The 22644-nt window shown below is 46.1% G+C and overlaps 2 protein-coding genes across 6 annotated transcripts in view; one reads left to right on the forward strand and one right to left on the reverse strand.

The window, feature by feature from the left end:
• MAPKAPK3 (MAPK activated protein kinase 3) overlaps positions 1 to 22644 on the forward strand; it is a 115973-nt gene that overhangs the window by 51389 nt on the left and 41940 nt on the right. Inside the window, exons 1-2 of one of the 5 annotated variants that reach the window (XM_021529150.3) lie at positions 10226 to 17415; positions 18160 to 18526. The exons of 1 other annotated variant lie outside the window; for it this stretch is intronic. In XM_021529150.3, the coding sequence (XP_021384825.1) occupies positions 18284 to 18526 (243 nt within the window). In that variant the 5' untranslated portion in view covers positions 10226 to 17415; positions 18160 to 18283. Of the gene's footprint in view, positions 1 to 10225; positions 17416 to 17436; positions 18043 to 18159; positions 18527 to 22644 lie in introns of those variants that run through there. 3 more of the 5 variants (XM_077786078.2, XM_077786079.2, XM_085590694.1) reach the window with 3 other exon arrangements.
• CISH (cytokine inducible SH2 containing protein) lies at positions 1164 to 9830 on the reverse strand. The gene is made up of 3 exons (XM_021529151.3): positions 9284 to 9830; positions 4663 to 4886; positions 1164 to 4182 (listed from the first exon to the last, which is right to left on the reverse strand). Exons 1-3 carry the CDS (start codon positions 9328 to 9330, stop codon positions 3680 to 3682), a joined length of 774 nt encoding a protein of 257 aa, XP_021384826.1. The 5' UTR covers positions 9331 to 9830; the 3' UTR covers positions 1164 to 3679.

A 22644-nucleotide genomic window follows, 5' to 3' on the forward strand; every position in this document is an offset into this window, starting at 1 on the left:
TTACATTTTTCTTTCCAGGTTTTTCCAGGTTTTGCAAAGTTTCTTTTTAAAGATGGATGCAGCTTTTCCTTCTTTTGTTTTCTTTTCTTCCTTCTTTTGTTTTCATGTTTCCACTTATTTTGTGTTTTGCTTCTACCCTGTGTAGTTCTCTTTCCGTATTTCCTGTTAAACCAAGAGGGATGTGATTGTTTTTGTTTAACTTGATCTGGAACAGATTATGGCATTGCCAACAGTTCCTGGTTTGGTGTGCAATAGAAATCTACCCATGGACTCACGTTGATGAGATTGTGGAAGCAGTATTTGCTAGGGAATGCCAGCTCCATGGCTGGCATAGGAAGCCTAGCACATGCTTCAGGAATACTTTAAAGCAGTATTTTGAACTTTGAAGCCAGTAGATTCACAGAGGGCAAAGGATGGGAGAGTTCTGTTTGTTGGTGTTCTTTTTTTTCTGAGCGTGTTTTCCATTTTGCAGTGGTTGGGGGCACATGATGTTTGCTTTGGGCAGGATGGGGGGACATCTCTTGGGCATCTCTCCTGGGAGAGGAGCACAGAGGGACCATGTGGAGTCACCTCCCAGGAGTGGCATTGCCTCAGTGTGCTCCCTGTGTTTCAGCAGCTGGACACATGGGGTGTCCTCTGTCTCCCTGACATTATAGGGCAGATCCACATCTGCAGTCTGGTGTCTAAGGTGATGTGAAAGGCTGTAGGGTCAGACCACAGGTACAGGGACACTGCAGCCCAATGGCCCCAGAAAAGGGGAAAATGGATCTGCCCTGGATCTCCCATCCAAAGCATCATCTGCCTATTTATATTCTGCCTTCTTTCCCCTGCATTGTACTGGTTTTCTATGGCCCACAGAAACAATGCAAGAATCATTCCTGTGCTCTCCCACATAATTTAAAAATGTGCCTTCAGTCCTTATTAACTTGGGACTTGGGATCTGCTGCTGCTCATCTGTGTGAAGTAGGAACCAGGCCCACACTGAGGATTTTGGTGTTTATTTTCCCAGGTGTCTAAAGGGCCTTTTTTTTTTTTTTATTAAAAGGCTTTTTGTCTTGTTTGAAAAAAATGGTCAAGCGATTGCCCTGTGTTCTTGGGGAGGAATTCTCTAAGCAGAAAATGAATTAATCCATTTGGATTTTACCAAAGACTTTTACATTGAGTGGCTTTAAAGTATATTTAAAATGTTTATTTAAAATCCAGAGTCAAATGATTTTTAACAAACTGTCTCAAGATAGAAGAAACTGACTTTTTGGAGTAACTGTATTGTTTATTTGTTGTATTGCAGTAGCACCTAGAGATCCCTACTGTGCTAAATGCAGAACAAACACAGAACAGAGCTGGTCCCTGCCCGTGGGAGCTCACAGCCTTCAGTTTGGGGTCAGCCAGGAGCTCCTGGGCTCTCTTGGGGCAGTGAGTCAAACCCCACAGCTTGACCTTCCCATACCCCCAACATAGAACAGATGAAGTAAAAGGCAAGTTTCAGAGAGCTGAACAACCTGCCCTTTCATGCTGTACACTTCTCCAACTGATTTTTCCCAAGCTGTAGTTACCAGGCCTGGGGCTGAGCTGTGTGGGCTTCCTGAGATCACTGCTGCTCCTTGGAGAGCCATGGTTTCCTTGTTCCCAGTGTCCTCAGGCAGATACAGGTGTTTGGAAAAAAGGAAGCCTTTTCAGTGGTTTATCATGTATATTATTTTTTTAAATTTTTCTTTTTTGCGTTCTAAATTCTCATTCTCATTCAATACCTTTCCATGGTTGCTGCCATAGAGGGGAAGGGGGAAGGATATACCAAAAAGCAAACTTGACATCACACATGCACACTGTCAATCATCAAAGTATCAAAAACAAAGCTTGCAACAGCACAAACTTGTATAAATGTGGAGAGAAAAAAAAAGGACACTGACTAAGCACATCAGGCCATCTTGTCCCTTTTGGCAGCTTTAAAATAGGGTGGAAGAAACTCACCCATTTTTTGAGCTTGTCTCCTGGGTCACCATCCCATCTTTTTCCATCTTCTTTTCCAACACTCAGCTATAGCTGGAGGTTTGTCCATTCTGATTTACAGAGCCTTAGAGAGAGTCCCAGGGAGGGATGAACAAGGAATCCTTCATGTTTGTTCATGCTAGAACAAGTCAGGGGCTCTTAGGGGCAAAATAAGCCACATGGTAATTTCTGTAGACCTGTCTGTTCCCTCTCTACTCTCACTTGATGGCAAGGCTGGGAAGATGATGATGAGATTCAGCAAATGAACAGGAAGGGGCAACTTGTCTGTGCTGGTTTGGGGCAGATCCCATCTGCTGTCTGTCCCTCCTGTGTGTAAAAGAGCAGGGGAAAAGCCATTGTGCCTCATCTGCAGGGGGTGAAAGGGATGGGGTGTGAGAAGGAAACCCAGAGCCAAAAGCCTAATTATGAACAAAAAACATGCAAGTCAGAGCAGGGGGGAGGAGAGGTCTGGACCCTGGCAAACAGAAACATTGGATTGTGGTTTCCAGTGTGTGCTTCAGCCTGGAGCTGGCAGAAGCTGCGTGGCCAGCAGCTAATGCTGGCAGGAGCAGAGCATGCAGCAGTCTGGCATCGTGGGAGCAAGGACAGCTCTGTGGGCTGAGGTGCCTCTAAGTGTTACCCCAGAAATAAATAAATAAAGATCCTGAAGCTGTGCGTGTGGCTGGTGCAGCCCAGCAAAGCTGTCTCTGAGGCCCTGCTCAAGGAGACCCTGATCTTGTCCTGTGTCTCAGGCAAGGGCAAGGTCAGGGAACAGCACTTTAAAAACACAAGCCAAACACAGGGTGCTCTGAAATTAAATCCTTCTGCCTGCATATGACAACATTTGGTTCCTAATTACTTGTTTTGAAATGTTTTGTCACAAACTTCCTTTGGAAATGGAGAAGATGGAAAAAAATGGGATGAGTGCTCCCTGGCCCAACCTCCCTATCCAGATCTCCGCTTAGAGCTCTCAAGAAAGAAGGGCTTCCTCAAAGAAGTCTCCTGTCCACGTGTGATGCAGCAAATCTCTGGAAGCTCCCACTGTGCTCTGAGGTTGTGATACCCTCTGTAGCTAAGGAAGAAAAAACAAATAGTCTTTACCTCTGTAGAGGTGGGTCTGGATACAGTCATCTGAGTCTCACATACCCCAGAAGCCTAGGAGAGCTTGGATGTGGACTTCTGTAAGCTGTCAAAGGGACAGGCTCAAACAGAAGCTGTTTGGATGTGAATCCAAATCCAAATTCCCACAGAGATTCAGCTGCCAGTTGGCTGGAAGCCTTTATGCTATCTCTAATTCCACAAAAGAAACAAAAAAACAATAAAGTAAAAGGTGCTTTAAAAATACCATGAGGAGAGAAACTGCCATGGAAATAAATAGCAAAAATAACAACGTTAACATGTCCGATGTCACAGCAACTCTGACATTCAAGTAGTGTGGCCATGCCCACAGAGCTTCTCCCAGCCACTGCCGGCACGGCCCGAGGGTCAGAGCTCAGCTGGTGCCCCGCTGCTCACTGAAACAACCCACTCCTCCCTGGGGCTGGAATGGAGGTGAAGAGAAGGGGAGAGGAAAGATGGATGCAGTCCCTGCTGATCATCAGGTCTTTGCTGTGCCCGCCTTTAGCGGGACGGAGATACAAAGTTCGTGGTTGTGTCTCTCCTTGGTGCAAGAGAGAAGGGAACAGCAGCAGCTTCAGAGCTGGAAGGGATATTGCTTCAGGTATTCCCCCATCCGCCGGGGCAGGGGCAGCTGCTCCACGCTGGCCGTGCACTTGTTGATGCGCAGCCGGCACAGGTGCTGCAGGCTGGGAATGCTGTCCTTGCGGCCCAGCGGCCGGATGAGCTTCAAGTGTACTGCAGCTGCTGCCAGCTCTTTCTGCAGGGGAGGTAGAGGAGACGGAGGCGGGTAAGGAGCCTCGGTCTTGCTTTCTGTTGTGCAGGACAAGACGTAGTGCTGGATAAGGCTGACCACGTCTGGGAAGGCCAGGATGCGAGGTTTGGACAGGTAGTTGGAGTCCAGGCGGAACTTGCTGTCGGTGTACTCGATGCGCACGTTGGTGGGCCCTCGGTTGGTCTTGACGGACAGGGTGAACAGGTAGCTGGGGTGGGTGCTGTCCCGCACCAGGAAGGTGCCCTCAGGCATCTTTTGCAGATGCTGCTTGGCCTCACTGGCAGTGATGGAACCCCAATACCAGCCTGGAAGAACATCCGAGAAAGAATTTGTTAGGGAAAGAACGTATTCTAGGGCTGGCGGTACATTTAGGGAAGCCTTGAAGACAAATCACATTAAAGGCCTGGGAGGCAACCAGAGCCAGAGCTGGCAAGACCTTCATAAATTAAGACCAAGTTCTAAAGGTTTCCTGCCTATGCTTTCGATTGCTGTGCTAGGGCTCGGGATGAGGCTGCTGCAGCAGCTGCAGTTTACAGAGAAAAGGCAATTTGCTTTTTGCAATTCTTTCTCCCAGTTCAGTTACAAAAGATAAAGCAATAAATTAGTTCATTATGTAAGTTTGTAGAGACTACAGACACACTTGGTGTGTGCACAGGAGCCAGTCATGGCTGTGACAGAACCAGGTTCCTGTCTGACTTTGGATCAGGAGATTCTTCCTGGTGCTCAGATTGTGGCGTTGGGTCCCTGCACCCTTCTGACCCTGTGACTTTGAAATTGTGTCTTACCAGATTCTCGCAGGTAGGAGAAGGTTTTTGCAATGCAGAGAAGGTCTTCTTCAGGGTCCCGTGTCTGAGGTGGGTTGCTGTCTGGAACTGGAGCTGCAAGGGCAGGTGCAGACTCCTCCTGGAAGGCCATAACTGGGAGAGGCTGCATGATGGGCTCTGACAATTCCTCAATGCCCCTGAGTGACAGTCTCCTGATCTTTTCCTCCGCCAGCAAAGGATGAGGTCTGAAATGAAAGGCACACTCTGCTATTCCTTGACATCAGTTGCAGGGTCTGTTCAGTGCATGCTACATTGTACAACATGTTATGTTCTACAAACAGATCCTCAGCACCATTGTTTCTGAGAGAGGCAAGGGAGGAGGAAGGAACACAGCGAAAGATGAGCCCTTAGAAACAGGGACAGTGAGTTTGCCTCTTTGGCCTTATAGAATAGGGTCGGTCTTGTGATTTAGGATGATTTTGAACCTGAAATTTTTAGATGTTGCTTTTTAATATGTAGTTTCAGGGGCAGTAAGGTTTATGAGCATCACGGCTTCAGTTACATGAGTACGATGTTGGAGCATTTCTGTTTCTGCCAGTGAGATTGTCATTTACTGCAATATAATTAGAAGCAGAATTGGGAATAGCTTGGGTTTTGTCCTACCCACTTTCTGCTCAAGGATGACCTGATCCTAAATGAATCTGTCAGAACTCAGAGTGAGCTGATCATGTAGGAGGACAATGGGAATTCTTGTTTTAGCCAAGCCTGTGCACTACACCCACCCCACTGTTCAGCAGCTTGATGGAGGAGTCAGTGTGGCCGTAAACCCTGCAGGACTGCAGGAGGAGGCTCTGCCATGGCCAGGCTGCTAGAACCTGTATTCCCCTGTGGCCTAAGTGGTGTAGCTATTCAGCATCTAAATGCATTTTCACAGAGCCTTGAGCTCTCATAGGTGCTCCTCCTGAGCAGCACAGGGATTTCTAAAGGAAAGCCGATCTCTAGGAGAGGATGGATGTCAGAGGCCAGGAAAGTCTTCATTCCCAGGCAAGCCCCTGAGCAAAAATTAGTTTCTGTCCCAGTGTGTGTAAGCTCTTTGCCTCTGTATCCCTCATCCTGCTGCATGTCCTGTGTTACATCCCCCCACCATCCCCAAAACACCAGTCTTTCAGACACTCTAAAGATGGCTGAGAGAAACACACTCGGTCCTCAGCGTGACACTGCCACAGCACCACTGGAGCTGACAGTGATGGCACAGGGTAGAGCCACCTCCCCACATAATTGAAAAGCAGAAAGACTCTGAAGTCCTAAGTGCTTTCCTTTGGATTATCCTCCTTCCATGTGCTCTGTGTGAACAGGGACACTTCAGGTACATAAATAAATGTGCTGTAAACTGCTCTGCACCTGATCATAGCTGCACTCCACCACCTCAAACTGCTGAGACTCAAGTATGGGACAGAGAACAAGAAGAAGAGATGAGGAAAGAAAGTATATTAGAGAGAACCTGGAAGCACCTTCACACCTTGTGAGAACCATGACCAGTTCCACATCTCTCCATTTCTAAACAAACCATGGAGGTTTGGAGTAAGGTAAATTTAAATCTACAGAGAGACACTCTTGCTCTTGCAATACATAGCAAACCCCTGCTATTCTGTTGGTATTTAAGAAAGAACATTCTTTCTATGTGTCAAATCACATTTCAGAAGAAGGATACCTGCTTGGCTTTCATGGTATCTAATCGATGTTTCTTAATTTCTATTAATGGGTAAGAAGCCACGCTGAATAAAAATGATTGCTGGCCCTTGTCCTCACCAGGGACCTTTGGTTGCAGGACCTGCATTTTCAGCGGCTTTTGTACATCTGGATATATTTTTATACCTGGAGATCATTGTTGGGAAAGCTCTGAGTTCTCTTTTAAATCCTCCTGGAGATACATTTATAGGTGTGGAGGGCTCCATTTTTCAAGATATTTGGATGTCTCCCTCTTAATGTTGTGGTCTTCACAAATGCCTAGCTACCTGTCTCCTTGGGGAAAGGAGATTCCCAATTCTCCATTACCCCCCTTTTTGCGCAGGAGGACCATAAGCTGATCAGCTGCTTGGAGCATGGTGCAAATAACACCAAGGTCATGGATTTGATCCCTATATGGGTCATTCAGAGTTGGGCTTGATCATCCATGTGAGTCTCCTTTAACTCAGAATGTTCTGTGATTCTGATCCTTGCCTGTGCTGAACCTAATTACCAATTGGTGCTGTGCAGGGAGGGTGTCCTGGGCCTGCTGGCACAGGAGTGTCTCTCATACCAACTGTTTCCTAAGCTGAAAATGACTGTGACTGATACTAAAGAAAATCAGTCCCGCACCATTCACTCGCCAGGACTTGAATACTGCAGTCCAAGTGCCAAATCTCTCTGAACTTTTCTCCTGGAAAATTTTTCTGGCCAACCCTTCCAGAAAGGTCTGGAACATAAGAAAAACTTTTAATAGTGTGCAACTTCTTTTCTTTTTATATACCAACTTGAGAGAGGGAATCAGGAATTGCCTGAGAGGCGGGGAAGGAAGAGAGAGATACAATGCTACACAGGGAAATGTCTGCCATGAATCGGGAGGAAAGTTGCTTATTTCAAGGGCTGTACCAGTTCATAGTTTGGTCCTCCAAAAACCACACCAATTGTGTGAATTTGTCAGTGGATTTCTTTTACAGAGCCCATGTGCTTGAGATGAGTTCTCTCACTCTACTTGTGCTCTGCTGCCTTACGCTTAGCTCCCTGGGAGGCTGGAGGAGCCCAGACCCCATGCGGGTACTGTGGGGATCCCTCCACTGCAGCCAGAGAAAGGCCAGGCTCACACGTTTCCTTCTATCCACCGCCCTTATGCCCCTACAAAATCTCCCAGTGTGGCTGTGGGCTCAAAGGAACATGGCGGAAGAGAGGAGAAGGATTAGAAATTTCAACAGACTGGGAGGCGCTGGTGTCCAAAACAACTTCGTACGTAGGCTGAAGGAAGGAGAGCTGCTGCTGGGAGCAAACAGAGCAGCTCCAAGCACAGGAATGGGAGAGCATAGGGATCAGCAAGTAATGGCAGGCTACAACTTTTAATGCAAGAACATTTGCAAGAGAGTTAAGAAGAGTGTGCTGGGATAAGGACAGGTTGAAAAAGGTTTGCTGACATGAAAAAGTCAGCCCTTTGGTGGGGGCAAAGAAAGGATTTGCAAATAGTGCTTGTAAGAGAGAAAGCAGAGGAAAGACGTGGAGAATCAGGACTGAATAGAGCAAAATGTTCATACAACAGCTGTGAGGAGGAAGAAAACAACCATATAAAATTTGGCATGTCTAGCTCAGAGTCTGGGTGCACTCTCCAGAGAAACAGCCAATGAACTTCCCTATGCTTTGGCAGTTAGTGTTTCAGAAAGCCTTGGAACAGCAAGAAAATTCAGGAGAATCAGATATGTCTGATACCATTTAGTGCTGGCTTTGTAGTTATTGTGCTGATCAGCTAAACTTTATAACACAGTATAAACACTACAAGAAACAGTGTAGAGTTGCTCTCCCTTCCATCAGCCACAGCCCAACACTCCAGTGGGAGCTTGGTCTGAATAGGATGGAAAGTATGGAGTCCAGGATATAAGAAATCCTAGAGGATAATAAAAATAGATCAATAAATGGCCTTCAAAATAGACATTAAAAGGAAAACATCTACGCATCTGGCTTCACCAAGTAAGTTCTTGGTGGGTAAGGGAAGCTGTAGCTTTGGTATGCTGACCCTGAAGAAAAGCTTCAGATAAGGGTTTCCCAAAGGCCAAGCTGAAAACTGAATTCCCTTTGCCATGGCTATAGGAACTGCAGCTGCAGACTGAAAATAAGAGTGAAAACAAACACCTCATAATAGTAGGAAAGTAAACACAAACTCTCCTTGTCTGTGGAACAGATTTCTGGGGGGGAAATGGCAGAAAAACCCCCGTGGTTCAGTCACTGTAGGCAGACAAGGAAGACAGGTATTCCTCAGCTGATAAACTAAGCTGGTCACAGGGACACTGAAGTGCCAATACATCAGTGCTGATACCAGAGAATGCATTTGGATGTCACCTGTTCTCCTGAAGGCAGATGTGGAACTATCCATGTGCCCCTTGTGCCTCTCACTCTACAGAAAGCTGTGTGTATATACAGATACACTTAAACTTACACAAAACTGACATTAATTTAGCATAAATACTTCCTTAAACAAAAAGACCAAACCACCTAAACTCCAGGGAAGTTTTTCCCTGTAAGCAGTTTGATTCCAAAAGAAATTTAGAAAACACCTATGGTCTTGGATTGGTATCTGCACTGGTGCTGTGTCCACCACACTGAACAACACGCTCCAAGTTATTCTTACTCTCCCAAACACTTTGAATACCGTGTAGTTTTTCAGAGCTAGAAAGCATGGAAATCAGGAATACCTTATGGTTCCATGATTTTGGCCTTGGAATCTAGATCACAGGCACACAGGACAGACACACAGAACTCAGCACTTGGCTGGCCAAAGTCATTCCCATTCCATTACAGTCGCACACGGTAATACACAGGAGCTGAAAAACTGTCACAGAGAACCTTCCTAATTACAATTATCAAAGCACAGCTTTTCACAGAAGGCTGCAAAGTATCTTACCCCTGAACACAGAGGATCATGTCACTCCCGGACCAAGGGAAAAGCATTAAGTCTTCAAGAAGGTGAGAAATTATTTCTTCTCTTCTTGCCTTCTTTGCTTCCCCGAAGCAGTGAGTTCAGCCTCAGTTGGGGTTCACGGTGAGAGAAGGGTGGCGAGTCCCAGCAAACCCCTTCGGCAGGTTGTTTCAGACACAGGAAAAGCCAAGCAGAAGACAAGCTGTCCGACAAAGACTTCAGCAACTTTGGCCAAGAAAATGCGTGCAATCTCAGTGCTTTAGAAAAAATAATGTATTCTTGTTCTGCTTTTCAGAAAACAGCAACAAAAAATAGTTTAAAAAATAACCAGAGAAAAAGGAAATTATATATATTTAAAGAGGAACTGATCTTCCTTTAGAGCACTCCGAAATAATAATAAATAGGTACCAATAAATAAGATCTCCCCGAGTGCTGCGGGAACAGCCGGAGCAGCGACCTGTCTCAGCGCTGGCTCCGGAGAAATGAAGCTCCGTGGACGGAGGAAAAAAAAAAAAAAAAAAAAAAAAAAAAAGGCAAACCTCCTTAGTAATCTTTTGTGTGTCCCTTTTAATCTGTTCCAGGAAGTGAGGAATTCCTGGAATCGTATTGTGTTCGCATCACTCTTCCTATATCAGCCACGAGGGGAGGAGGGGGAAAAAAAAAAAAGAGAGAAGGTATAAATAGCTGTGTCCAGCACAGCCGCGTCCATGCTGCCATGGCCGGGGGAGGGAGGGGAGCGGAGCCCTCCCGGCGGGTGGGTGGGCAGGCAGGGGAGGGAGGGAGGGAGCGGAGCCGTGCGGAGCCGCCGCCGCGCGTGTTCGCGGAAACGCCTTTGATCCATTTCCAAGAACTTTCCAGGAACGCGGGGCCGGCGCTGCCAATGGGCGCCGCCGCCGCATGCGCGGGGCCCGCCCGGGGCGGGGCCGGCCGCGCCCGCCGCCTCCTGCCCGCCCTTGTGCACGGCTCCCTTTGATTTTCCCGCAGTCGTATGCCACTCTCCTTCCGTTTGCTTTTAAGCATTTGTCGTTTTGCGGTGTCGTTTCATGCCTCCCCTCCGCGGCTGTTCGGCATCCTCCCCGAGCTGGCAGCGCCTCTCGCAGCGGGTGCTCGGGGAGGGGCGAGGCCCTGGGGCTGGAGGGGTAAACGGGGACTGGGGACAATTTCCAGTGAAACCTGGGGAGTAGGAGGAGGATGTGCTGCAGGGTCTGCTGCTCTGGGCAGCGAATGTGTGGTTGTCACGCTGCATAGGTTGTCTTATAAGGGTTGTCTTGGTCACCTGGGTGCCTCCTGTGAATCAGTTATCAGCTCAGCAGTCTCCTGGAAAAGGCTACATCACCACCGTTTTGTCCTGCATTTATAGAACATTGTCGAGTTAAAATCTGGCAACCCACGAGGAAATATTTCGGTTTCTTTTAGGGTTATTGAACCTTTTATTTTTGAACACTTTATAACAAAAGCTTGGTTGCTTTTGTCTTTTCCTGCCATGAGTTGCCACTTCTTCCCGATTAGAGATAAGAGGGAATGAGAGTGGTCTGTCTGCCATCTCTGTTGGAGTAGGTCAAATACTTAAAAATATTAGTAACCATTGTGCCATTCAGAACATTCAGAAGTGGATGGGGCCGGGAGCAGAGGGGAAGGCAGGATGCTGGTAAGGGTGAGGTTAGAAGGGTGTTCCTCTCATGGGAATGAGTCTGAGAGCAGGCAGGCTATGTTCGGCTCCTGACTCAGGCTTTCACTCCCTACAGTTTCATTTGGCAGCTGCTCAGCCTCCTGCACACTTCCATCCGTTTTCTGTCCTGAATCAGGGGCAGTGCCGTAATGAGTACTGCTAATAATACCCAGCTATGTGAAGAGAGAGGTCCTGAGGGCCATCTAAGTATCTTGAGTAACCATCCGTCCATCTAAGTACTCTAAGGGCCATCTCAAAGGGGTGGGAATGTCATCCTGCAGGCACTCCTTGACCAGTTTGCTTCTGAGCCTGACAGACTTCAGCTCACCACTTCCTCTGAACGTGTGTCAATTCACAGGGGAGGCGAGGGGCTGGCAGAGGAATTTCAATCCTCACCTTTCCTGTGCACAGCAAGCACAACACTCAGACGATCATTCGGAGGGCCTTTTGTAGCCCTGGCTCAGGGTTGCAGAGGAGGACACCTGCGTGCCTGTGCCCCTTCAACATCTAAATCCGAGGTTGTTTAAACCTTCTGTCAGTGGTGCAGCAGCACGATGGATTTGAACAGATCTAGATTACAGAGTGGGAGCAGCTCTTGTCTCCAGCAAACCACAGTGAACCTGCACATTCAGAAGGTATTTAATTCGTCGTCAGCCTCGGGGGGGACGCTGAGATCCCAGCTTGGTGCGTCGGCAGGAGCGCTGCAGCGCGGCGCCGGCATTGAGGAGCTGTCTGCATGGTTTTTTCACTTAGAATTGGGCTCCATCTAGTGATCCTCGCCTGAAGGAGGATTTTTGTGCAGGTTCTGTGCTGGGGCTGTGCAGCCATTTGTGTCTCCGGCGCAGGGAAGGCACGCTCAGTGCTGTTCAGAGGAGATATCACCGCAGACATCCCAGCGGGTCTGCGCTGTGCCCGCAGCGGCTGCTCCCAGTGCCCGTCCCGCTCTCCCGCACTGGTTTTCCAGCCGCAGGCACCGGACCCGAGCCCTTCTGCTCACGGTCCTGCAGGACCCGGAGAGATGAGCATTGTCTCGAAGTAGTGATGGGTGTGGGCATCAGTGAAAGGAGCTTGCATTTGCATTGGAAATTTCCTTAGGAGACCACCCCAAAAAAATATTCAGGCTAATGCCTGGGCTGTTTTATCTAAAAAATCTCTGATTGGTTTGAAGTCAGGAGCACTCAGCAGTGCTTCATCTCCCGACATAAACATTATGCTCATTGGCACTCCTCGGGCACAGGGCAATGCCCCAAGAGGGGAACACCACAGTGTGCCCGATGTGCCAGTGTCCCAGGCCCTGCACAGTCAATATAAATTGCTGGCATTCACACAAATCAGTTATTTTAACCAAGATTATATTAATATAAATGTATTTCCAGAGTACTGTCTTGAATAATAAAGACATTACAGAGGCAGTAGCAAGAAATCTTGCTGAGTGATATCATTGAATGCTAGGCTTTAGTTATGAAAGGTATCAAAGAAAGCCCAAAGCTCACAATAAAGTCAGGGAATAAAATCCAGAAATAGGCAATAAGTCCCTCAGGAAAGTTCACTGACACAACAGCACCATCTGCTGCTAAATGACTGCTTGGGAAAACCAGTGGCAAGAGTCCCTTCCCACTGCGGGTATTACACGACTTCTGCTGGGCATTTGGACATTCCTGTGATCTTGGAGAGTTGGTGTAAATGAAAAGTGACATCCAAAATGGTAACTCTTGAGAGGAGTCTGTGTGCCTGGGGACTGGATTTATCTTCACTAGTAGACTGAAAGACTTGGAAGACTGAATGTAAGTCACCCCTTTGGTTGCTGCCTGGCCCTTACCCTGAGCCGTAGTGTAAGGAACCGCACGGAGTGACCAGCGTTACCAACAAGAAGCAGCTGTTCCTTGATCAGAGGGGCCAGCTCGTTATGCGAGTAGGACACAGCAACTTCCTGTAATCAACAACAGGTGGTGCATTTAATGTTGTGGTTTTGATTTCCCAACCTTGTGAGTAACAATGGAGGAGTCTCCAGGGTGTGGGTGAGCTGTGCCATGGATACAGGGATATCTGAGCTGGTTCCATGAGAAGTGGGATGTTCAGAGAGGAATGAGTTTTATTTCAAGCTGTGAAGAAATACCTTGGGTTATTATAAGGAGATCAGCATATTCATTGTCCTGAGGTTTGTGGCACATGGTGACCTAGAAGGTGATACAGTGTGGCATCTGATAGGAGTTTTGCTGCTTGATTTGAGTGTTGCAAAAATTGTATTCCTGAGTGGTCTGGAAGGCCACCCCAGGACTCCCAGGTAATACTGTCATACCCATTAGTTGCAGGATGTTTCAATGAAAGAGATTAATTTCTTCTGCTCCACTGCAGCATAAAATGAAGCACCATCTCCTGTGGACAGATTAGAAGTTTATTTTATACTTTTGATTTATGAGTCTTCTGTTTAAGAAAAAGGTATCTTTTTTTTTTTCATGTCTGCTGAAAGGGAAATGTCCAGCTGGTATCTCTCTGACACCCCCATCAATAACCTGTGGAGGAACATTGATGGAGCCTCCCAAAACCTTCTCAATGACCAAGACAAGGTACCTATAATAGGGTGTCTGAAGCCAGGCATAAAAAAGCAGCTTTTCTATCCTCGTCTGTATTTCTATAGGAAAATACCTGCTATGAGCTAACATGGAGGAATTAATCTTGAGGAGCAAAGTCAGGTACAGGACAGGCTCTCCAGATGGTGATAGTGGTGTTCTTGAGACTTCTGTTTCCTTAACTAGAAGCTGCTTCATAGACAGAATTTTAATTCCTCCTGGAAACCATGCTATAATCCCATGGACACAAGGACAGAGGGTATTGAGAATAAAAGAGAAGTTGTTCTAGCAACAAAGATTCAGTAAAGATCATTGCCTATGAAAGAGCTTTATAAACCTGTTTTTGTGTCAGCCAGGAGAGAAAAGAGCCAGGCTGTTTGCTGATGAGCTTTTTGAGATTGTTTTTTTTTTTTCATGCCTTTTTGATAAGTCTGAGACAGACACCTCCAGAGCAGAGCCAAAAGACAGGCAAGAAAACATGCATATAGTTTGTGTTTCAGACCACTGGGTACATGACAGTTTAAACTAAAGATCCTACAAGATCCTTTTGTTCTCCCTCATATCAAAATGTTAGTCAGTAGAGCTGCCCTTTCTTTCTTTTAATACCACAGATACAATTTCTGAAGAACTTCCTGGGGGATTTAATAAGGTTGTTGCAACCGCCCAACCAGACAAAGCCATGTCCTCACTTCAACCTGACACCACAGAGGATTTTCTCTTTGGTGACATCTATATAACGCATCTATATAACGCATCCCCTGAGTGTGGATTTCTCATAACAGCAGAAAAAAATAGAGAGCTGTTACTCAGACAAAGCAAAGTTTCAGAAAAACAAGTCACTAGTTTTCAGCTGGTAATTTCTGTATCACAGCTAATTCCATGAGACATTGCTATCAAAGGCCTGACCACCAAGCAAATCACTTTTGTATACAAGGAAACTGAGATCCCTGTACCATTCAGGTATCACTCCTCAAGATCTGCCATCCCTCAGAGAACATTTGATGACATCAGCTTTACTTGCTCTCCAGATGACAGCAAACTCAGTTAGTTCATTTCATTTTTATTAGGAAATGGGACATTTGACAGTCTGAAATGTCTTTGATCCCAGTTATTGAACTGCTACAGCACAACAAAGAGGCAATGAAAATACCCAGTGAAATAGCCAAAATTAACCTTCTCTGTTTAAACAGAGTGGTGCTGTCTGTCTGTAAAGCAGGTATCCGTGCTATCCAAGACATGATAAAACCAAGGAGAACATATCCAATCTGTGTGCTGGCTAAAATAAAAAGCTTCACCAGGTTAAGGCACTGGTTAGAGGAAAGGGGCTGCTGCCCTTAAGCTTATTTAAAGAACAGGACCTTAATATTTGCTGTTTTCTCCTGTAAGCTGTGTTTTATTTTGGGACAAAGCAGGTATAGCTGAGTTATACGAAATTCTGTTTTGAAATTTAAGTTGCTCTATGTTGTTGCTGTCGGGGACTTCTGGTAAAAGTAGGATTAATATTTAATTTACACTGTTAGGAATTTTTGTGAAGATGAAAGAACTTTTGCTGTAGCAGGCTCTTAGCCTGCTGCAGTAGTACTTAGTATATAGTACTGTTTTGGGGTTTTTTTTAAACTTCAAAAAGCAAACATCAATAAATAAATAAAAACATCTGTTTGAATGAAAAACATCCCCTGGCTCAAGGAACTGCAGTGGACCTGTCAGTGTATTCTCCATAAGCATCTCCAGAGGATGCTAATGGAGCTTCATCTACCACAAGCACCAAGAGAGGCTTCAGGAGCTGCTTTTTATTTTGGGATCATCCTTGCATAGAGCGAGGCTGCCTGATACTTGGGCTGATGCTAGAAAGGCTTTTGGGGAGTTTATGGTAATTGAAATTAGCAGAGAGTTGAAGTAAGGCCTTATTAACCATGATTCACATTGGGTTTTTAGGTGTTTTGCCCTGTTTAAACTTATTACTGGCTGCTGGTAAAATGATGAACTTTGCCAAGAGCATATCCAGGCAACATCAGGTGGTGAACCCAAACAAGCTTTTCATCCAGTGAGATACTCCTCTGACTTGTAAAATGTGGTTTTTATTGTCCCAGTTTAACTCTTCTCATCAGGAGATGGCTCATAACTGAGACATGTAGAACCAACTGATTTCACACATCCTGTCTCATTCCCTCATCTTTCCTCCTAGCTTCTGTGTACAGCTTATTTTTTTTAGAAACTCATTCTTGTAATAGTTAGAGTCATAGTTTCTTAATGAAATTTCTTACTTCTTACACACTAAAGAAAATAGCAATCCCTTAAGTAGACATCTGCTTGGAATTTTTGCAACATTTAATATTTCTTAGAATAGAGCCATAAATTGCCTTCTACGAGCTTCAATGTGTTAGTCAGTGTAACTCCTGCCTGCTTTGGGCAGCCATAGCTTTTGGGTGAGAGTTACATGGAAAGATCCAAAGTGGGGCCAAGAAAGGGAGCTACAGATGGGTGTGAGCAACTATGGTTTTCAAAATAAAAAATTTAGAAGGGAGTGGAGAGATTTAGAAGTTTTCTGAAGAGTCTGGCCTCCAGTGACTGAGTACAGAGAAGAGGAATAATAGTTACCTGTTGCAAAGAGAAGGAAGTTACCATCGAGAACAAACAGAAAAGCAAAGACAGGCAGAAGCCATAGGAAAGAAAATCAGAGCAAGCTGGTGACCGCAGAACCATGATATTGAAGGTTTGCAGGCTGGGAGCTCACAGTTACATATACATTTCTCTGAGACTACCGCAGTGGGAGGTGATGCAGACTAAGACGGCTGACAGCTAAACCTGAAAAGATTGGAAATAGCTGTTTTCCTCAGGGATTTGATTAGCCCAGAATAAGTGAACTGAATCGGGGGAGCAGGCCCTCCAGCAGCTGAACTGCCGAAAGCCTGGAAGGGAAACCTGAGGCAGAATAGCTGTAGCATCACATCACATGGTGATGTACTGCAGATCTGCATCCTGCTAAGTTGAACTACTTTTATTCCTTGGAGAAAGGGCTCATTAGCCCTGTTAATTATTTTCCTATCTGTTAGAACTCCAGATGCCATTATATTACGTAAAATGACAAATGTATTTTTAACTTGTAAAGCATGTGAACTTTAAGCTCCTTCCAGTGATACGAATACAGCTCCATTTCGATGCATGACTCATCTTCACATGTAGGAAAAAAAGCTCAGCATTTCACATCCCTGGAACCACACTCCGTGCACCAGTGATGAGCGACAGTTGCTGTGGGAACCATGTCTTTTAGTATCCTGACTGTGCATCCGACAGCGCCGAGAAACACTGACCGTGTCTTTGGTCGCGTTTAGCGACTGCATTGAGAGCACCCTTTCGGTAGCCAAGCGCCTGAAGGATCACTGCCCGCTGTCGTGTCTCATTGCAACAGCCTGTTTAACACAGGGTTTGGAGCGAAAGTGGCGCTTCTCCGCTTCCCACAGGAGCCATCGGGGAAGGGCCGGCGGTGCCACCGCGCGGGCGCGCTGCGGTACCAGCCCGGAGCCGCCGCCGCAGCCTCGCTTCCCCCTCCGTCAGGGCCGCTAGCCCCAATAAATTAACATCGTGCTTAAGATCACCGCCCTAGATCACCTTAAAATCACCGCGGGGTTGTTCCCCAGCAGGGTTGTTCAGGGAGCCGAGCGGTGGAACCCGAACACGAGGCAACTCGCGCTGCCCGCTCGGGCCCGGCCCTGGCCGGTTGTCGTGGCTCGGGCCGGTCCCGCCGCCGGCAGCCCGGCGCGGCTCGGGGCGGGAAGGCGGCGCGCACCTGCCCGGGGCGGCGGGGCGGACCCAGGCAGAGCCCGCCTTCCCCGAGCCGCTCCGGGAAGCCTCGGCTGGGGCCGCGCCGCCACAGGCAGGTAATCGAGTCCGGCGTGGAGCTGCCCCCGCCCGGCTCCGCCGCCGCCATCCCCCCTCTCCCGGCTTCGCCTCAGGGCTTTGCCGCCCTCCGCCGCCGCCTCAGCGCGGGGCGCCGAGCGAGCGGCCGCTCCGCTGGTGGGAACGGGGCTGCTGGCACCGGGACCCGCCCGGGGATCCCCCCAAGGCCCCAGCGGGACCCTCTCGGCTTCGGGAGCCACGCCATGGCATCTCCACGGACTTGAGTTTTTGGGAGGTTTGGTGGTGCCTGTCCCTAGGATGTGGACCCAGGCAATTAAAACACAGTCCCCGAGTTCGGTGCCTGCCCAGGCAGTGCCACTCTGGGGTTCAGTCCAGGTGTTCGTGGTTCTCTTGCGTCATTTGGGAGTGTCGGGATGAGGCAGGGGACCATTGTGAGGATTTCTACATAAAACATTGAGGCAACAAGTGGTTGATGCGGGCTTATGAGATCGAAGCTCTGTTCTTAGCTGTAGTGTTACTCCAAGACTCAGCAGTTACTCAGTTACTTTTTGTTGCAGTAAAAGCAGCGATTTATACCTGCAGAGGGAGAGCTGTGTGTATTGCAAGTGGGGTGACTGGTCTGTGAAGCTCAAGTGTGCTTTCCTGAGGTGACCCTTCACTTCTGGTCTCTCTGGCACCTGGTCATCTTGTTAAGAGAAAAGCGGTGAGGTGGGACAACAGTTAGTTGACATCAATTACTAACACTTGTTTACGTTTTTACTCAGGACTAAATGGCGAGCGAATGGACTGCTTGAAGCACTGGGTTTGATTGCTTAAGAGAAGGGGCTCTTCTGAGATACCCCACAGGAATCTGTCGGGTATCTCTGTCACCCCAGACTCTTCCCTGATATGGAACAAAGTGAAGGTGAACAGGAATCTCAGGCAGAGAGTCACGTGGAGAGCAAGAGCAGCGTGGAGAGCAAGAGCAGCGTGAAATCCTTGCCTGGGGGAACAGCCCATGTCAAACTAGAGATAAAAAAACATGCAGTTACAGATGACTACAAACTTTCCAAACGCGTGCTAGGGTTAGGAATCAATGGCAAAGTACTGGAGTGTTTCAACAAGGAGACAGGCCAGAAATGTGCTTTGAAGGTATGTGTGTTTTGGGCTTTTTCCTTATTTATGGTTTGGAGGCCAAAGTTCATTCCCTGTAAAAGCTGCTTGTTCTGTGCTTACCTTTCTCAAAGAGCGATGCATGAAGAATCTGAATATGTGGAAACATTGGCTATCACAATGCTGGAGTCCCAGCTTCAGCCTTTTCCAGAATATTCTGTGTAGTTTCCAGAATAATGGTATCAGCTGTGAAAGTCTCGTGTTCATATTTAAAAGACAAGAAAGCAGGGGAGAGATCTGTGTCTTGGTGTGTTCTGGGAAAAAACTTGTTAGATTTTGAATGAACGTATTATGCAATACTCACGAAGGATCTATTTTGGATCTTGTGCAGTGAATAGGCCTAAGCTGTGAAATACTTAAATGTTCATTGATCTTCAGTCTTTCCTCTGTATGAAGATTTTTCTTAAGGAGCATTTCTAGTTGTTAATTTATTTTCCTACTTTATTTTTGTGATCAATTTATCAAAGGATATTTCCTGGGAAAGCACTGGTTATACCAGTATGGCACGTGAGTTTAGTAGACATTTGTGGTGGTAAGTACCACTTAAATAAATGGAGCAATAACCATTCATTACAGAGCATAAAGCTTACTTGCCATTTGTTCTGCAGCTTTTAAACTTGAAAATTTCCTTGGTGCTGTTAAACCACACTATTTGGGGAAAAAAGCAGCCTAAATGAGAACCAGGATGGTTCAGTACCAGAAGACTAAAAGCAGCTGAAGTAATTGTCATGAGAATTGCTTATGAGTGTTACAGATTCTGTGCTGGTGTTAATCTGGTAGGTCCAACAGGCTTTCAGGTATCCTTCCTTTCCCTAAATACACTCCATGTGTGCTGGGAGCAGAGTGGATTTGCCAGTGGTCAGCTGGAGCCTCTGCCAACAACTGGAGATGGTCTCTAGCAAACAGAACTGCTGTCCCCACCAGAGCCTTTGCATTATGATAGAGAAGCCTGGAAATACCTAGCAGCTTTGGGTATTGAAAAAAAAAAAATAATAGAGGAACTAGAAAAGCTTATAATACAATAATTTGCTGATTAATTCACATGTTTCCAATGCTCTCATATAGTTTATCACACTCTTTTGTATTAGCTTCACATAGCTGACTCACAGAAGTTTATCACAGGGAAACTGGAGGTTTTGACAACAGACTGAAGGTACTGAGGTTTTGCACCTGCCATGGGGAGTGTCACATCTTTGTATCTCTGAGATGATCCATTAATCAGGTCTTTCTGGAGTGCTAGCAACATTCATTTCTAAACTTAGCATACTGTGATGGAGGCTAATAGTTAATGCTGAAGCTGATCTCCTGTTTCTCAAGAGTTCACTGGCTTTATTGCTGGTTAGAGATCATTCATACTTCAAAAGGTTTGCAGTCTTAAGTGCTGGAAGCATTTTAAAACAGAAGTTGCCTTTCCAAAGAGCAATCCAGTAGCAACAAGTATGTTCCAGAGCAAATTTTGTAACTCTGGAATGAAGTAGGAAATATATTCCAATGTATATTAGCATCTGGAAACTATTTTTTTTTTAGCCCTCAGAGCTGGGGAGAGGGAGAAGAGAATGGAAATTGCTGTGTTCTGATAGAATGTCTTCTGCTTGATGGGTTGGAGGAACCTATGGTGGAATCTCTAATACCTGTTTGTATTTAGCACTGGTTGAGTTGGCTGATTATTTTTTAGAACTTTGAATATATATTAAGGACTAAATGTCCACTTTCCCGGTCATCACTCAACTTACCCTCTAAATGTGTTTGTCATCCTCTTTCCCATCCAGCTGTGGAATGTGTGCTCTTTTCTTCTGAAGGGGACAGAAGTATGGCAGCAATATTAAGATGTTTATAAGTTCTCTAGGGAGTTTGAATGGCAGATAATAGTTTGCTGCTTGCATATGTGCATTTCTCATCGTTATGGGTTTAAGTGCTGAATAAAAAGTTAAACATGCAATTAAGTAAAACTGCCAGCAGCCCAGAGAGAATCCGCTGCTCTCTGCAAAGATGGTCTTGTGAGAAGATTACCCAACAAGGAGGGATAAAAACTCTGCTTGGTTAATTTGCAAGAATAGAAAGATCTTTCCCCAGCCCTGAAGATACTTGCAAGGACAAAAATATTCAGAGGAAGTTTTCCTTTGTTTCTTGTGAAACCTGAACTGGGCCACACAAGTCCCAGACCTGCTCCGGCTGACAGTTCAGAGCAAATCATTCCGTCAAAGCAGTTACGTAAAAGGGACAAGAAGCTTAGGAAAAAAAATACGCTGAAACAGCTTCAAAGCAGAATTCTTCGTGTAGGGACAACAGGGCCTTGCCACTGCTCGTTCTTCTCAGGTGTGATGGCAGGGTTATCATTCACTTACAGGAATAGAAAGTGGAGGCTGATGAAGCTGTTACAGAGCAAACCCAACTGGTATGACAGGTAAAGAGAAACTGAAAGACTGAATTGCAAGTTGAACATGAAAAAAAGGGATGCTAGATGGATTTTTTTCTGGAGGTTGCTTGCACATATCCATTGAGATTTATGTATATTTGTGGACAAATATTTCAGGCATGAGAGTGCTTGCTGTAACCTGCTCCTGGGAAAGGAAGAACATCACTCCTGCTGCTGAAGATAAAGTGTAATAGGCTGTTCCCCTTCACATCAAACTTGCCCATTAAAGCAGCTCCTGACTGGGCAGATGGCACTGCTTTCTGCCTGCAGGTCTTCTTTTAAATGGGAACAGAGCCAGCACAGCCAGGATCTGGATAGAAATTACTCAATGGAAGGAATTTTAGCAGAGGTACTCAAGAGGAAAGGGCTTGAACAAGCAAAAATATTCATCCCCAGAGCCATACATCAGTCAAGTGCTCCATGCTGTAATTGGGAGGTTCCTGTTGTTGTTGTTAGTCCATATCCATAACTGAAATAGGTTAGAATTTCACTAATCATTTTGGAGTGGGAAAACACAAGACATCCTTTTGGAGATACTGCACAGTTTTGGTTATTTTCCTGAAATACTGTATGGCTTAGTTTACTCTGCTTGGCATTGTGATTTGCTGCCCAGTTTACAATGTGCTGTCAGCTTTGTTTCTGTTAAATTGAAATGCCACAGGCATTGCTGTCCTGCTCCAGAAAATCTCATTTGGTTTCCCACTTAGAAACATAATGACGTTTTGGCTGAACAGCACTGTTTCCAAATAGTGAGAACATGAGGATTTAGAAAAGTAGAAGCATAAACAAAACTGCTGTGCAGGACTGTGGCATTCTAAAAGGCAGCTATGTTTTGGTCTCTGTCTCCCTTACAAATAGAAATCTTCTCAGATCTCTTTCCATAGTTGATCCAGAAATAGCTGTCAAGTGAAGTCTAGTCATTCTTCTATTTTTATCTCCTCTCTGCCAGCCTGCCCCCTTCTGTTCACTTCACCTTTTGGGGCTTTAGGGCAAGTTTAACCTCCACTTCTTTAACACTGACATCAGCCCAAGTGTTCTCTGCTGGTGTTTGGATTCCTCACTGTCTTTAGGGAGAGAAGGAAACCAAAAGAGTTGGTTATCTGTGAGGATAAATATGATCTCCTGGGGGTTGCCTTCCATGAAAAAGAAACCCAACCTGCAGCTTCTTGTTCTTTCTTTCCTTCTCCCTCATTTCTTTTTTGGCACAAATTACTTACAAGTGGTGTCAAAATAATACTTCAATGTATTTGATGATCTCCTTTATTTTTGTGGAAGATGGTAGGAAGGGCTCAGAGCTGGAATTAAGAAATAATAAAAGTAGAGAGAACAGAGAGGTAGAGAGCCTCCTGCAGGGTACTGGGGCTTCCCTGCAACTGCAGCTTCACATCATTGCCATACTATTCATCTTCAGTAAACAGATGGTGCTTCTTTCCAGAAGAAAAGGAAGAAGAATTCAGGCATCAAAGACAGACTCTTTGAACTTCAGGAAAGCTAAGTACCTTGGTTATGGATGCATTGGCGCTTTTGGGATGAGTAACTCCTGAGTAGCAGTGGTAAAATGCTTCTCCCCTAGGCACTGGGCACATCCCCTGTGTACTGTAGATGCCTCCAGCCACCCAACACTTCCAGATTCAGGTGAAGTGTGTATGAATGGACCTGCTGCTCCATGGAATTGTTGAGG

The sequence above is a fragment of the Lonchura striata genome, chromosome 12 (assembly GCF_050655825.1).
Source record: "Lonchura striata isolate lonStrDom1 chromosome 12, ASM5065582v1, whole genome shotgun sequence".
Taxonomy (NCBI): domain Eukaryota; kingdom Metazoa; phylum Chordata; class Aves; order Passeriformes; family Estrildidae; genus Lonchura; species Lonchura striata.